This window comes from Pholis gunnellus, assembly GCF_910591455.1.
Source record: "Pholis gunnellus genome assembly, chromosome: 3".
In the NCBI taxonomy this organism is placed as follows: domain Eukaryota; kingdom Metazoa; phylum Chordata; class Actinopteri; order Perciformes; family Pholidae; genus Pholis; species Pholis gunnellus.
Window position 1 is genome coordinate 16,943,569 of NC_136529.1, and position 14,899 is coordinate 16,958,467.

Consider the following 14,899-nt stretch of genomic DNA (forward strand, 5'->3'; position numbering starts at 1 on the left):
GTTTGTTGTCGATAAAGTTAAGAAGTGTGGATGTGTTTAGTGTTGACGCTGTTGGCCTGTGATGCTCAGATAAGTGGTTTGAGGCCGAAGGCAAACTCCCAATCTTAACTGAGCGGAGAATTAAGTTGATTATTGACAGCATGATGAAATATGAATCGTACCAGCTGGTATACAGTGCAATACATTCCTATTGGATTCAAACGCAGATGTAATGTCATGTTCTTTTCTCTTACGTAGAAAGTGTCAGGAAAATTTCTCTTTTTTTGTTTTGGTTAAATCATTCTAGCAGACTTAATGTGTTGTTACTTGCGTTGTTACCAGCGTGTGTTTGTATCCCTGATATACACACACACACACACACACACACACACACACACACACACCCTTTAAAACCTCAGGGAGCGCAACATCTGGCCACATGTTCAACCGTCCTGCGGAAGGTACAGGACAGTATGAGGGCAAAGCGACACGCTCTCTCTTTCACCCAAACACAAACACACACACACACACACACACACACACACACACTTTACCACACCACATCTCGATTATGACACTGCTCTTCTAGAGGTGCTGTAACTCAAGCTGGCGCCGCCGCTCTTGTGCGAAATCTTGAGTGTTGTGGAAACCGTCAGGCTCGGCGTCATGGCAACAGGGAAGCTGGGTGTGGCAGCTGCTGCAAAACCAACTGTCGTGGCGACGGAGAAGGAGGAGGCCGGTTCATTTGGGCATCCGTACTGGAGTAAGATGTCGACACACTCCTGGCTGCCAGCACTGCGAGCCAGAACCAGAGCAGTCTGCCCCTGAGCATCCCGGTGCCGAACATCACAGCCATACTGAAGTGAAATATATAAAAGAAGGTAAATCAGCAGATGATATTACGTAATATTCTACATTATAAAGACGTTTTATCATGTGGGATTAATTGCAACTTGACCAGCCTGTCTTAAATTATCCAACAAAGTGTGACTCAGTGAGCTTTAGTGCCTTTCACACTTATAGATCACCTTGAGTGGTCTGCTGAGTCATCTGTTTTAAAGCTTTTTGTTTTTTGCTGAGTGAAATTACTTAAGAGGTTCTTCAAGGGTAACAATGATTATCTTGCCAGTTTTGCATAGCTCTACATTATATTTTACACCCAGGATAATTTTAAAATCATTTCACACCATGTCGATATTATTCCTTCACTGCAACGTTATCGCTCTTCCTAAGCTTTGCACTTCTTTGGTGATATAAATCAAACAATCAACACAAAGGTTTTATTGCTTCCTATGACAGAGAGGGAGGGAAACGCACCCAAACAAGAAGCTGCGTCATCACCACATCAGCCTGCTGACAGGCAGCGTGCAGGGCGGAGCCGGGCAGTCGCAGCGCTAAGAGTGACCTGCAGGAGAGCGCCAGGCTGAGAGGGGCATTAATGTCCTCCTTAGTGCAATGGGCCAAAAGGAGCAGCAGCTTGGGGAGGTTGTGCTCCATCACTGCCAAAAGAAGACGGCCAGATAGCGTGATGTCTGGGCCCTCGCCAGGACTGGGAGGGGGCAACGGCGCCACAAACAGTTTCTGCTCATATTTGGCTCTTATCCACGACTCCCGTTCCTCACTGAACAAGCAAAGAAAGAAGATAGATGTTATGAATATTCAGGTTTAGCTTCTTGTCTTTCTCCTGTTCAAGAATGACCATTTAATTCTACTGACATAACATAACACATCATTTCTAAGGATGCAGCTCATACGTAAATACTGTAAAACGTTTAACTAAAGCAGAGCTTATGTCACATCGCTAATGCTACATCTCATAACATCGTGGTCTTTACCGTGTAGCATCAGGTGCTGGTTTACGGCTGCCCAGCGTGCGAGCCTCCCATATGCTGTTGACCATGTGGTTGCCGATGGCACTGAGAACCAGCGTGAGCTCTCGAGGCAGATCATCGAGGTCTAGAGAGCGAACACGCGACAGGTGGGTCCCCAAGTTCCTATGGATCCCTGAACACTCGATGCATATGAGAGCGCCCAGGTTCAGACTGGCCCAGGTTGGATCTTGGAGAAGAAGGGTACACACACTCATTTGAAACTGAACTATGTGCATATGGTTGACAGATTGCTACCATTTCAATTTGCTGTGTGGCGTTCAAATGTGCCAGTTTGGCCAAGTCATGCCACAAAAGTGACTGAAGTTGTGTGAAATCCTTTTTGGACAGGTATTAAAGCAGGGCAGTTTAATCTGTGGCCAACGTGCCAAACATTACAATCACGAAACCTCGTCCCTTTAAACTCTTCATTAGACATTTTTATCATTTGATCTATTTTTGTTTGGTTTATCTATATCTAAGACACTGATTTTAATATATATTGAGTATATTGCTAAGATTTCTAAAAGATAAGATTCATCATTAATATGCTTTGCAGCCCATTTGTCAAAATGGTTGAAGGTCCTTTTCTAATTGGTTAATTTACCTTGAAATTAACCATGTTGCAATTTTTTGCAGAAATGTTTCCTCACGGAAGTAGAAGAGTTCAAGGCATGGCTGACAACATGATTCAGATTCAGTAAAGCATTTAGGTAATGAGTCAGCAAGTTTAAACAATTACGCAATATGAATGAACAATAACACAGAATGCATATAAGAAATATGTTCAAATTCAGAAAACTCACACAGAAACAAAGATTGTGTAGAAGAGTGATGGTACATGGTCACTTGGTTGATCCTTCATTCTCTCACAGTTGTGTTTCTTGCATGTAAATCAGATAGTACTTCTACTTCCATTTTGTCTTTTAGTGATATTTTGTGTAGTGTTAAAAACAATATGTTAAATGCCAATATATACATGTAGTCCAACGGTAGTCTTCTTTGGACAGTCCAAAACCAGACACGGATACGATCGTGCACAAAGAGCAGAAAAGGTATTAATGTGTGTCACTAACTTGGAGCATCACAGTCAACACAGAAGTTGTTGCCCTTCGCGTTGCGGATCGCCTGCAGAACCACTGCTTCGCTCTGGCTGTTCTTGCGGGCCTGTGGAAAACAGACAGTATATGTTTAAAATGAGAGAAACACCAGCAAACTAACCTACTGTGATGATAAAAGCTCTGATAACTGCTCTCATTACTTATAACAATTGTAAGTTCTAGATCTCCAACTGAGAAAGCAGCAGTAGAATGCTGTAATCATAATTATGACCATTTAAAGCTGTACAATTATTGGTTTTGGCCTCTGAGGGCATACATTTCTCATAACACATAAAGAAATCACAGGATTTAATCACAGGATTAATTATTCAGAATCATAGCAGCAATTACTATTTTTGGAGATGATTGGACAATTTTCACACCAGGAATTACTCCCAACTCAAGAACAGAAAGTGCAGCCCGCTAGTGGACAGCAATGTTAGTTTGTCACACACATATTGGTAATAGCCAATCAAATTAGCTTCCCTCATCCCTTTAAAAAGTCGCAGCAATCACAGTATCGTAGGCCAGCTTCTCCTGAGAGAAAACCTTTCTTATCCAGCGGTCCCAGGGTGCAAATAAACAGCACACAACATGATTATACGGCCCTCCAAATGTACTTCCAAGTGCAGATAATGTCACTTTTCATGTAGTATAATAGATGTTTGCAACAGCAGAGACCTTTTATTCTGTGTGTGTGCCTCTGCCAACAAAAGCCTGAAGAATTGTTTGGTAGACTTGCAATAACAGCTGATCTGAGCAGATGGAAAGACACAATTTCATGCTAAATGAGAACCAGTATCGCCCTACAGCACCTGATCTGCATATATACAACCTCAAGTGTTTGACTCTGCCCTCCTTAATGCAAGCAGGAAGATTTGAGGCCACATAACACTAATACAAATGTACCAAAATGACATTGCTGCTGTATTTGCACCTCTAGATGAAACATGATACTGTTCATAATATATATTCAATACATGTATATATTGAATATTTATAGGTCATTTGTCAAATAAATTATTGCCGCCTTTTGTTCATTCTTGCCTTATTTTTGCTGCTCTCACACAGCTGCAGGCTGGCCAGGATCTGGCTCTCAATGGCTTGGACCCAGGAGTCCCTCTCCTCCACACTCTGGGCTTCAAAGTGCCACGTCTGGCCGGTGCTCGACACGATGAGGAAGTCAAAGTTATCCTCATCTGACACACAAATGTAGATATTTCATTAATACATTATGAGCTACAAAGACAGTTTTAGTTTGCATGCACCAGTGCAGTTAAGCATCCATGTCTGACCACTATTACGCAAGTTAGTGAACTGTTGAAATACTAAAATGTACATGTAGATCAAATAATTTAGCTTGATCGGATATAATGACCCTCCCTAATGTGACAGGAGAGCACAAGCAGACAGACCGACATGTGTAGAAGGTCAGAGTTAGAAAGATGACAGAAAATTACCTGTCTTGCTTACGTTTCTTAAGCTACCAAAGCTTTTAAGTTTCCACATTTTGCGCTTAGCTGCACAAGAAGATAGAAAAAGACACAGAAAAGTCAACGAGAGAAAGGGAGGAAATAATACATGTTACATGTTGAAACTATTAATCAAATATAATGTAAGGTTATCAATTATTACCATCACTTTTGGCATGTGGATTCTTAAATAATCAACATTATATCGAAAGGATCAGCGTATGATCGTTTTTATTGTTGGGGACATGCAAAATGCTGAGTACAAAAAAAACCATAAGGATTTTATGGGGTTTACCATCTGCTTGGCCAATGGTTGCATCTCCTTTCTGGTTCATGCTCTTCTTTCTGCGATGCTTCTTCCTGTCTGTCACCGGGGAGGAGGAACCTACGTCTTTGGTGGAGGATGAGCTGGACACACCCTCGACTGTAGAGTCTGGCAACCGGATCACACAAAAACATGCCAAATTACATGTATCTGGTACAAAACATATCAAGCTGAATATATGCACAGATGAAGGTCCTCGACTGACCAACACTTTGAGTGTGATTAGAGAGTGTAGAAGGACATCGCTGCACACCTCTGTTGCTCCTTAGGAACAGTGCACCACCCAGCCCTTCCATTTCCTCCACTTGCAAGAGGCTGCTGCTGGCGCTTACAGGGACTAAAGAGATGACAGCAAGCATGCACTCAATTATAAAGAAATGTACACAAACACCAAATGTAAAGCAGAGCTACTGAAATAAAAATAAAAAGCATGACTGATTCTGTGTGAGCTCCAGAGAAAATAAAAGATAGAGAGTACGACTGAAGATGTTCTGAAGTCTTTCACACACTCAACAAAACCTGTAAAGTCCCTTATGATGCTCTTTCGTCCTTTTGCAAAGATTTTGCACTCCTTTGCATTTTTCCCCTCTCTGGTACAGCTTGACCCCTCTTCACAAAGAAAGTCTTAAAATCCAAGGAACAAGGGATTCGTTTTTTACTGTACCTGCTCATTACTCTTCAGGGTCATTAGGCTCTACATTTCACCTAACTCACTAACATGCACCCAAACTCCACAAAGAAAAGGAGCAGGGTGGAGAGTCATGCTAGGGCATTGCCATTTGTATAAGCAAGGCCTATTGCTATAATTCCTCTGAGAGTTAAGAAACAGCAATCAGATTGTATTTTTTTGTTATTATTTTATGCTTATGCACATATTTACTGTGGATCTGTAATTCATTTGGATTTGTATTATTTTTATGAGGCATCTAAAGTATATATATCGTATTTTTTAACTCTTTGACCTGGGCTGACACCCTCAGGTCCCGGCACGTCTTTGACGCGCCCGTTGAGCCCGACTGGAAGGCCACAGGCGGGTACAGCACGAGGTGGTCGTTTTCCTGGCACCTTCACAGTCACTCGCAGCAAGTCCATCTCCTTCCCGGGTGCATTCAGCATGTAGTCCTGCCAAGCCGAACATCAGTCGTTACACATCAACCACTAGCCGTCAGTGGTGCTTTTCAGCAGCATAGCGCTTCAACACACTGACTCACATTGACACTGGAGTGATAGGACAGTATGCCGTCGTTGGACAGCGTGACATACTTCTTCTTCCACTCTTTGTTGAGCGAGTGCCCGCTGCGCTTTAGCAAGATGCCCTGATGGAGGCGACAAAATCAAAGATTGAGAATTCATTGCAAATGTCTTCATCTCGCACATCCCGGTTGACAAAAAGACACACTATCCTATTGATAAAGCCAATTTGGGAGATGAGAAGGCTTCATCACTCCACATGATGAAACTGCTTTCACACATTTGATTTGAAGTGACTGCTCGTATGATGTCCTCTGCAGAGGGTCATTAGATACATCATATTTGTTTCTGCATCAAGTGCATATCAGTGTCCTACCTGTTTGATGGGAATGGAGCGTCCACTGCCCAGATCTCCCTTACAGTCTGCACTCCTTCTGTTTGAGTCACTGCCTCTCCGACCCTGGACAAAGTACAAGAGAACCAATAACGGCATCAGACGCCAGAATGGGCTCATTGCATGAAGAATATAATTTAGACCTCATGAATTATGGAGGTTTTCCTTATAAATTGCTCTGCATGTCATTTCAAAACCAGAAAACGTTGAAATGTGAGTTTCTACCGACTTCAAAAGCTGGATTTTAAATGTAAGATAACGTCAGATAATCCCACCAAGTTTTAAAGCAATAGACTGAGTAACTATTAAAACAAAACAAATAATCTAATCCAGGCCACAGACTTGACATTATTTATTCACCATTCAGCCCACATTGAATATTCTTTATAAGGTTCCTGTTGACCCAAACCAAGTTAAGGCCATTTTACAATATGAATTACTTTTATAATTTGTAATTTGACAATTTTGTTTGGAAAAAAGCTTTAGTTTTAAAACTTTAAATATCAAAGAGAACGCAATTATCTGCAGGGCGACAAGTAACTTTATCATCAGCCACCTTTGCTCAGCTGAAAATATGTATTGTTGTTTTAACACAAAAAAACCCTCTATACAGTACAGCCAAATATATATCACGATGTAAAAAAAGAAAAAAGAAAATGGAAATTGTATAAGAACAGGGTGCATAAGCATGACCACTCGGGCCCGTAACAAACAGTTAATTTACCACAAATCTGGAGGTGCGTCTCCGGGTGGCACTGCGGACTGACCCAGGCGTGGCACTGTCATGCTTTTCCCCTCTCACTGTTTTGCCGATTTCTTTATGACTGATCACAGGAGTGGAGGGAAGTGATGAAGAGTAATCACTGCTCTGACCACCGTTACTGGCCTACAGAGAGGAAAGAGCCAGAGCAGGAGGGGTTGGGGGCGAAGAAATGATAACTGAGCAGAAAAGGGAGATAATTGAGTTTGTTACAAAAGAATGCTGACAGCGAGACTAAAATATACTACAATTAGAAAAGGCACATATAAATGGTACAACTTTGTACAATTTTTTCAGACAGTTCATAACAGATGGTCTGTAACAGTGTTACCTGTCCTGGAAAGACACCAGACACTGGGGTGGAGCCTCCAGAGTGACTGGGAGAGTTTGGGAGAGATTTACAGGAAGCCAGAAGAGCAGCTTGCTTCTTGGCTGCCATGATCTTCTGAGCAGCTGTGGAACAAAAAGTCTTAGTATTTGCCCTAAAAAAAAGACACATAACCATTATATATGTGCATCTTCTGCAGCACCAGCCTCTCTGGTCTGTACACACACCGTCAGTGAAGACTCGGTTCACATTGAGTCCGTACGTTGCACAGGTTTCATAATACGTGCAGCGCCGCACATCTGAGCAGAGCTGTCTGGCCCTGGTATCATCTATTACTCTGGGATTGGTGCTGCTTATCTTATCTGGAGAAAAAAAAAATCACAAATCACAAATCAGCTCTGCAGACATTTGAATAAAAGCAGATGTTGCGTTTGAGTGTCTTACCCTGAGTACCGACTACTACGAAAGGTATCTCAGAAACGGGCCGGTGGGTGGCCAGCTGGTGGTAGATTCTGTAAACTTCCTGGAAGCTGGCCTCATTTTCCAAACTGAAGACCAAGATAACTGCATCCAACCAAGTTGCAAGCTGAAGAGAAGGGAGGAGCAAATGAAAGCACTGGAAATACACAGGAGCAGGCTGATAGTAAGGACTAGGTTACCTCAAGTTGAATTAGTTGTCCACATTAACCAAGTTCAAACCCACCTGAGCACCCGGGAGTTCTGTCTCCTCTCTGATTATCAACAGGTGGCTCTGTCCATCAACTAGGACTTCCTTAATGTGTTGGCGCCCTGCAAATATACAGAAGGAAAAAACCATTTGACTTGGCTATAGTTTGTCATCTTACGGCAAGATAAGCACATGCATAACTAATAGCATTATGAGCATGCCCTGGATCTAAATCAAATGTTTAAATGGTATTAAGATCTGTTGTCATTTCTGTACTGACAAAGTCCTAGAAAAACACAGATGAAGGTTGTGGATGAGGACATGTGAAACCAACCCTCCGCATTCTCCATCTGCAGGTAACTTCCTGTCAAGTGTCTGTGGACCAGAGCGGACTTCCCACTGCACAGACCTCCCAAAACCCCCTGGAGAGCACAAACACACAGATAGAGAGAGAGAATATATTAATTCAGAATGAAAACTCACCAGCTTGTAAAAGCTATGCCCTGATGCTTACCAGGTGAAGCTCTTGTACAGTTTGGTTCATGGTCCATTCTTGACTGCTGGTGCATGCAGCTGGAGGAAGAAAATCACATCAAAAAAGGGGGAGAGGGGATTCATTTATAAAATGTAAAAGTAAAAGTATTGGTTGCTTGCTATAAAACAAAGCACAGGGCATCTTTACAGAGCTCACATCCAGGCTAACAGACATTGTTTCCAGTCTTTGTGTTAAGCTAGGCTGAAAAACTCTCACCACATCCATTTATGTACTGAACCATCCGCTGTCCCATCTGACTGTAAGTGAGACAAATAACTATTTCAAAATTGTCAGACTGCTTTAAGACGTATATCAGGGGTCTGCCATTGTGCAAACAGGAAATTAGCACAGTTAGCCTCTATTAAGAGAAATATACTCCCACACTTTCTTATTAACAAGTTGTATGTTGTTAGCATCCAAACTTGTCACCAACACATCCATGAGTCACCTGAGTTTTGTTCAGAGTCATGAAAATGTACACTGAGTCCAAGTTCCCCCACTGGGCGCAGAGAGGCTGCAGCTCCCACACTATCACAGTATGAGCAGCAAGAAAATCCAATCAAGTGTACAAATGTGCAAGTCTAAATGAGTTAGTGAGCATGCAGGATATTTACCCAAGCATTGTTAAACGCAGCCTTTTATTATGGTTACCCTACAAAACCCCTCCCAACAAGTCATGTATTCTTTTATTCAGCTTTGAAAATGTATTAATCCTTTAAAAAATAATTCAGCCAGCTGTGGAGAGATAATTCATCTTTTTCCCAGTGCAGTTTGCCACATTTCATGAATTTTATAGAAGTTAGTGTCAACTGAAACAAGACAGATTATGCAACTTTGTCCTGTATGAGATGATTTGCAGCAGATAGAAGTCAAATCAGCTGAAATAAAAATTCTGTGTTAATACAGGCGTTTTTACTTGAGTCTTCATTATTATTGTCAATTATTGAGTCAGCCAGAGTCTTAATGCTAGTTCCGCAATCTGCCTCATCCAGTATTGATACGTTACATTGATCAGAATGTATAAAGTCCATAAAAAAGAGGTAACTACATTAAGTTATTGCACTGGTGATTTTTACTTGTTGGAATAATAAGTCTCCAAGGCTGAATGTGGGACCAAATGACTTGTTAAGATTAATGTTTTTATACTAAAAGGATCAACAGTGTGATTTTGGTTACTTGATGTGCGACTTTATTTAGTATCAGATAAAAATGAAATGTCGCTTTTAGAAATGATGGAAGATAACTGCTGTCAAGTGACTCATCTAGTTACAGAGCACAAGATAAGCAATCTCATTCCTCTGTCGGTTCACGACAGTCTTTGATTTGCATCAGAAGATGACTTCACATAATCCTTATTAACTAAGATACAAAACAACACTATGAAGACACAATCTACCAGTTAAAGCGTGTAAAGTGTAAAACCCAATGCACCTTATTTCATGATATTTGAACTTTTACATTATTAAGATGATCTATTATCAATCATTCAAATAGTGTTTGTTTACTGATAAGGACTGAGTGTTAATATCAAAAACCTACTTTATGCTTCACATGATGATAAATAGTCTATGAGATTACGGCCTAATATATCCACTTTATCTCTTAACTGTGATCATAATGATCCACCCGCTGTGCAGGTTTGTGGTTTTAGTAAGAAGTCAGATTTGGCACTGATATACTAAAATAAGACTTTGTAAAAATGCCAAATTAGGGTGTGTGGACAGCGAGTTAGTTGCGTTTGTTGAGTATATACTGGAGTCGTAGTGTGGGAGTCACGGTGCTAAAGCAACTGTTCAGATGTTTTCTTATTCTTTGTATTTTTACTCTAATTTGACTCTCAGGTCGCGTATATATTTCTGTTCCACACTCTCATAAAAAAAAAAGAAGATATCTTTCATGAATTTATGTAAAACACTTTCCACTATAATTGTCAAACATGTTTTACATTTCAAAGGTTTAAGTTCATTGAGTGAATTGCTCAGGATATCGTTTTTAGAGAGGCTCCACTAAACATTTTAGTTTGAGTGCACACACACACACACACACACACACACACACACACACACACACACACACACACACACACACACACACACCTGGTAATATGTGGCTGAACAGTGAAAGACAAATGACTGCCAGTGTTGACACATCCAAACACACATCCTGTACACACACTCTCTGGATAACACTGTGAAAGTGCTTACAGATGTAAATCAATGCAGAAACCATCATCACCTGACACACCGATACTGTTTGAACACACACACACACACACACACACACACACACACACACACACACACACACACACACACACACACACACACACACACGCTGAAGCCGTTGGGTCATGCTGAGCTCGGGCGGAGCCCCGTCGTTGGCCGCTGGTCCTCTCTGAGGAGCCAGATTCTAACTTTAAACCACATAGACTCTGCCTCATCCCCATCTTTGGGCAACCCCCACGCCCACACAACCCCCCTCCACCAACAGCGTCACGCCACAGACCGAATAGCATCTCTCGCGGCTTGCTGTTGCCATGGCAACTCCATTTTCCAGAAGCCTCCAGCCCGGGTCTCCATACAATAAATGGTCTCTCATGGATACAGCGACGTGTGTGAGAGGCATAAAGACACGATGTCCCCCTGAACACGCATGATGTTAAAAAGGTGCGCCTCGACAATGACGACCAATATTTTCTAAATTAAAGTCGATCAATTATGTTTTATCTGTCGTTGGAACACTGACGTAACGGGCTGAAATTACAGGTTCAACAAGACACGATGTTGACTGCGCCGCTCACAAACACAACGTCGACGAATGAATAGGCTCCATTTGAAGGCTGATTAACTCCACGCACAGAACAGGAAGTAGCAGGTTCCTCCGATGAACACAGCTCTGTGTATCCCCAACCTTAATTATTCATGTCCCACTTACTCCTGACAAATTATTCAGAGCTTACTTCGATACCACACTCTCTGTCAAAGATCATTTTCTTAAGAATATATCAATAAAGATTAAAGATTGATGAAGTTGCATCATTTCCTTTATTTCAAATGGAGAGGTCTGAATATTTCATGAAGTGTTTTCGTAGTTTTTGACAAGACCGAACTAATTTGAGTTTCAGGGTTTGGGGAATTCCCCAATGATAGGGAAACATTGAGCACATTGGTTGAAAGTACAGAAAACATTTTAACTTCTGTAGTTACAGCGTTTTAACCATGTTCACTACAAAAATACACAGTGAAGCTGATGAAGAACAATCTGTTCTAATTTATAAAAAAATTTGTCTGCAACATTAATAAAGTAAAAATGTAATTTGTAGCTACACCTCTCGGAGGCCTATAGGACCTTTAGAAATGGATTCAGCTTTAGTCAAGGAAGATGGTGAACTTGACATTTAGATTTTTTTGGGTAAATCTCGTGATCATAATAGGGCTGCAACAATTATTCTCACTATTACTTAGTCTGGCCATTTCAGTAATTGATTGATCCATTAAATGTCAGAAAATAGTGGAAGATGCCATCTTTAAGTAGCCCAACCCAATAGTGCAAACCCCCAAAACATTGACAACTATCACATAAGACAAACAAAATCATCTGCAAATACTCACATTTGAGAAGAGAGAAACAGAGAAAGTGGTTTTGCTTGTAACATTACTGAAATAATGAATTGATAATCAAAATAATTGTCAATTCATTTGCAGCCAATCGCCTAAATGAAAAATCAGCACATTTTCTAAGCACAAGATCAATAATAAATCTGAGTTATGGTTTACCCATCAGCGCCAGTGAAATCTGAATATTAACAGGATAATGCTGCATAACTGTTCGTTAAACAACAGTTCACCTTTAACATCTAATAATTGCATTACTGATCTGATCTAAGATGTCATTTTTTTCTTAAAGTTTACAGCATGGAAGATCCTAATATAGTTATTCTATGGGCCTGTGTTATATATCAAAAAGGAGCACCCTATTATTATTATTATTATCATAACTGAAAATAAACACAACACATTGGATTTATTTTAGTGCTACATCCAATTCAAACCCACTTTTCTTGACAATAAGCATGATAAATGTATCCTCAACTGATGATTAAATATCGCGACTGTGTGTAATTTACAGCAACTATACCCAAATAAATTAAATGCTGAAGTAAACGAATGAAGATCATTACTGAAACTGAGTGGGAGCACATTTGTTTGGTTTAGGTTCACACAACTGCACAGTCAATGTAAATGACAATAAATACGTAATAAAATGATCTTGGTAGTGGCTCATTTGGGTTCATTTCAGTCCAAATGAGCACTGATGGGGGAAGTAAAACAACAGATGTGACAGCGTTTTTTTGCCACCTGTTGTTCTGTTGGTTTATGTGACCAACAGTGACCAACTGCCCTTTGTTATGGTTTACCATTGCATTTTGATTGGTATGTACTGCACTGTGGGGCACATAATTAATAAGAAGAAATGTATGTTATTATGTGAACAGAAATGTTGGTATTAAATATTAAATATCAAGCCTTACCTTCCTCCTCACTCGAGCCCCTTTCCACTGCTGGATAGAGGGGAGGTGTGGTGCTGACGCTGGCTGGCACCGCTGTACTTTTGGTGAAAATGCCACTAATGAACTTGAGCATCTTTCTGTCACGGGGAGGAGCGCGCTGGATTGTTCCTCCCTGGCCCTCCTTCCCCTTCTTCAGGTCCTCAGAGAGAGAATGTAGGTCGCTGTTGTCCAGGGTACGACTTGTACCTTTTCTTTGAGGCCTTGACATGTCGGTGGCGGGATGTGCGGGCAAGGAAACAGAGACCGTCTTAAATCTCTCCCCTTGAGGGCTGTCCCTGGTCATTATGCCTGAAAATCCTCCACTGATGGGAGCTCCGGGGCGAATGAGCGTGCCCCTGCCGTCACTGTCGGCCCAGGACGCCCTGTAAGGCCCCAGAGTTGTAGCTGCCATTGAGGGGGACTGGTCCCCGAAGCGGTTATCCCGTCGATCCAAAGTCCTAGCAGAGTGATACAGGCTTGTATTGGCCTCTCTGAGATCCCTCCAGCATGCAGCGTTGCCTCCTGCATGTGACCTCATCAGGACTTCAGGACGCTGGCTGACCTGCGGCGGGATGGACAAAGGGAGGCTGCAACGTGATCGAATGTTCAGGTCCGCTCCATTTTCGCCCTTTAGGAACAGCAAGGGAGGCTCTCTGTAGAGCTCCGTCTTAGGGCGCATGGCGTCCGAGCGAGGCCCCTCTCTGCGCACAGCTCCCTCAGAGGAAGTTCCTCCATACACTTTGACCATTTGCCTAACAGGTGGATGCACAAAAGAAGTGTCTTTGCTTTTACCAACTGATACAATGTCTTTTTGGTGTCCGTGAGTTTCTCTCCTCTTCCCCCAGTTCTCAATGGGGCTGCCATACTTGCCATACTGCACCTGTTCCACTTCTTCCCCAACCGGTGTGTTTTCTATTTCCCCCACTGGTATACATACAGGTCCTTCATCCTTTTCAGGGACATTGCTCACCTCCTCCTCCTCCTCCTTCTTAGGGCTCCCTTCCCCCTCTGGAAGAGCCTCCCTTTGGTTCCCTGCTACATCCTCTGGCACAGCCTCAACCTTCACCAGAGTGAGGGAAATGAGGTAGGTGGTGCGTCTCTGTGGGTTGCCTGCCTTGCTCATTGGGATAGCAGACTTCAGCAAAGTGACACTTGCTCTCTGACCAAGCCAGACCTGCACACCTCAGTCATGGCAACTAGGAAAGGACTGGAGCAGAGGAAAAAGACAATCTAAGATCAAACAAGACTTCAAACCTTGTGTGATATGATTATGTCTAATATCAGGCCTGTGCACTTGACAGGAATCCAAGTTTCCTTTTAAAAACCTTCAATAAAGGACAAAGAGTCAGTGAAAAAAAAGAGGAATGCTTGGAATTGCAAATTTCCAGAATATATTTAAAAAGATGACCCAGTGGTGAAACAAGTCTAGACTGTTTTTTTTAATGCCTCCATTAATCCTCTCCAATGCACACCGATACTACTGGTCCCTACCACTGATTCATTCATATTCCTTACCTCTCTTTGCTTTGCTTTCCTTCTTAAACTCATTTATTCTGTGCAAATCTGACATGTAGACACACGGATAGCTAGAAGGAGATATTTCTTTTCACTGTGTTGATGTCTCAGCCTCAGATTTTAGACTGGAATTATGCAACAACCAATTCATTTGGTTGATCCGTTTCTTGACTAGGGACTAAAATGAATACTGGCTGAATAATGCCACCTTACCAG

The 14,899-nt window shown here is 41.8% G+C and overlaps 1 protein-coding gene across 1 annotated transcript; it reads right to left on the reverse strand.

Moving 5' to 3' along the window:
* Positions 1 to 548: 548 nt before the first annotated feature.
* Positions 549 to 14,291, reverse strand: LOC306693943 (arf-GAP with GTPase, ANK repeat and PH domain-containing protein 1-like; the record flags this gene model as incomplete). Its single annotated transcript, XM_079156630.1, has 19 exons — positions 549 to 836; positions 1,297 to 1,600; positions 1,815 to 2,037; positions 2,924 to 3,014; positions 3,995 to 4,146; positions 4,408 to 4,467; positions 4,715 to 4,852; positions 4,950 to 5,081; positions 5,707 to 5,866; positions 5,956 to 6,060; positions 6,312 to 6,395; positions 7,054 to 7,215; positions 7,421 to 7,542; positions 7,645 to 7,779; positions 7,862 to 8,003; positions 8,121 to 8,206; positions 8,419 to 8,506; positions 8,599 to 8,657; positions 13,151 to 14,291. 19 exons carry the CDS (start codon positions 14,289 to 14,291, stop codon positions 549 to 551), a joined length of 3,672 nt encoding a protein of 1,223 aa, XP_079012756.1.
* Between the last annotated feature and the right edge of the window lie 608 nt (positions 14,292 to 14,899).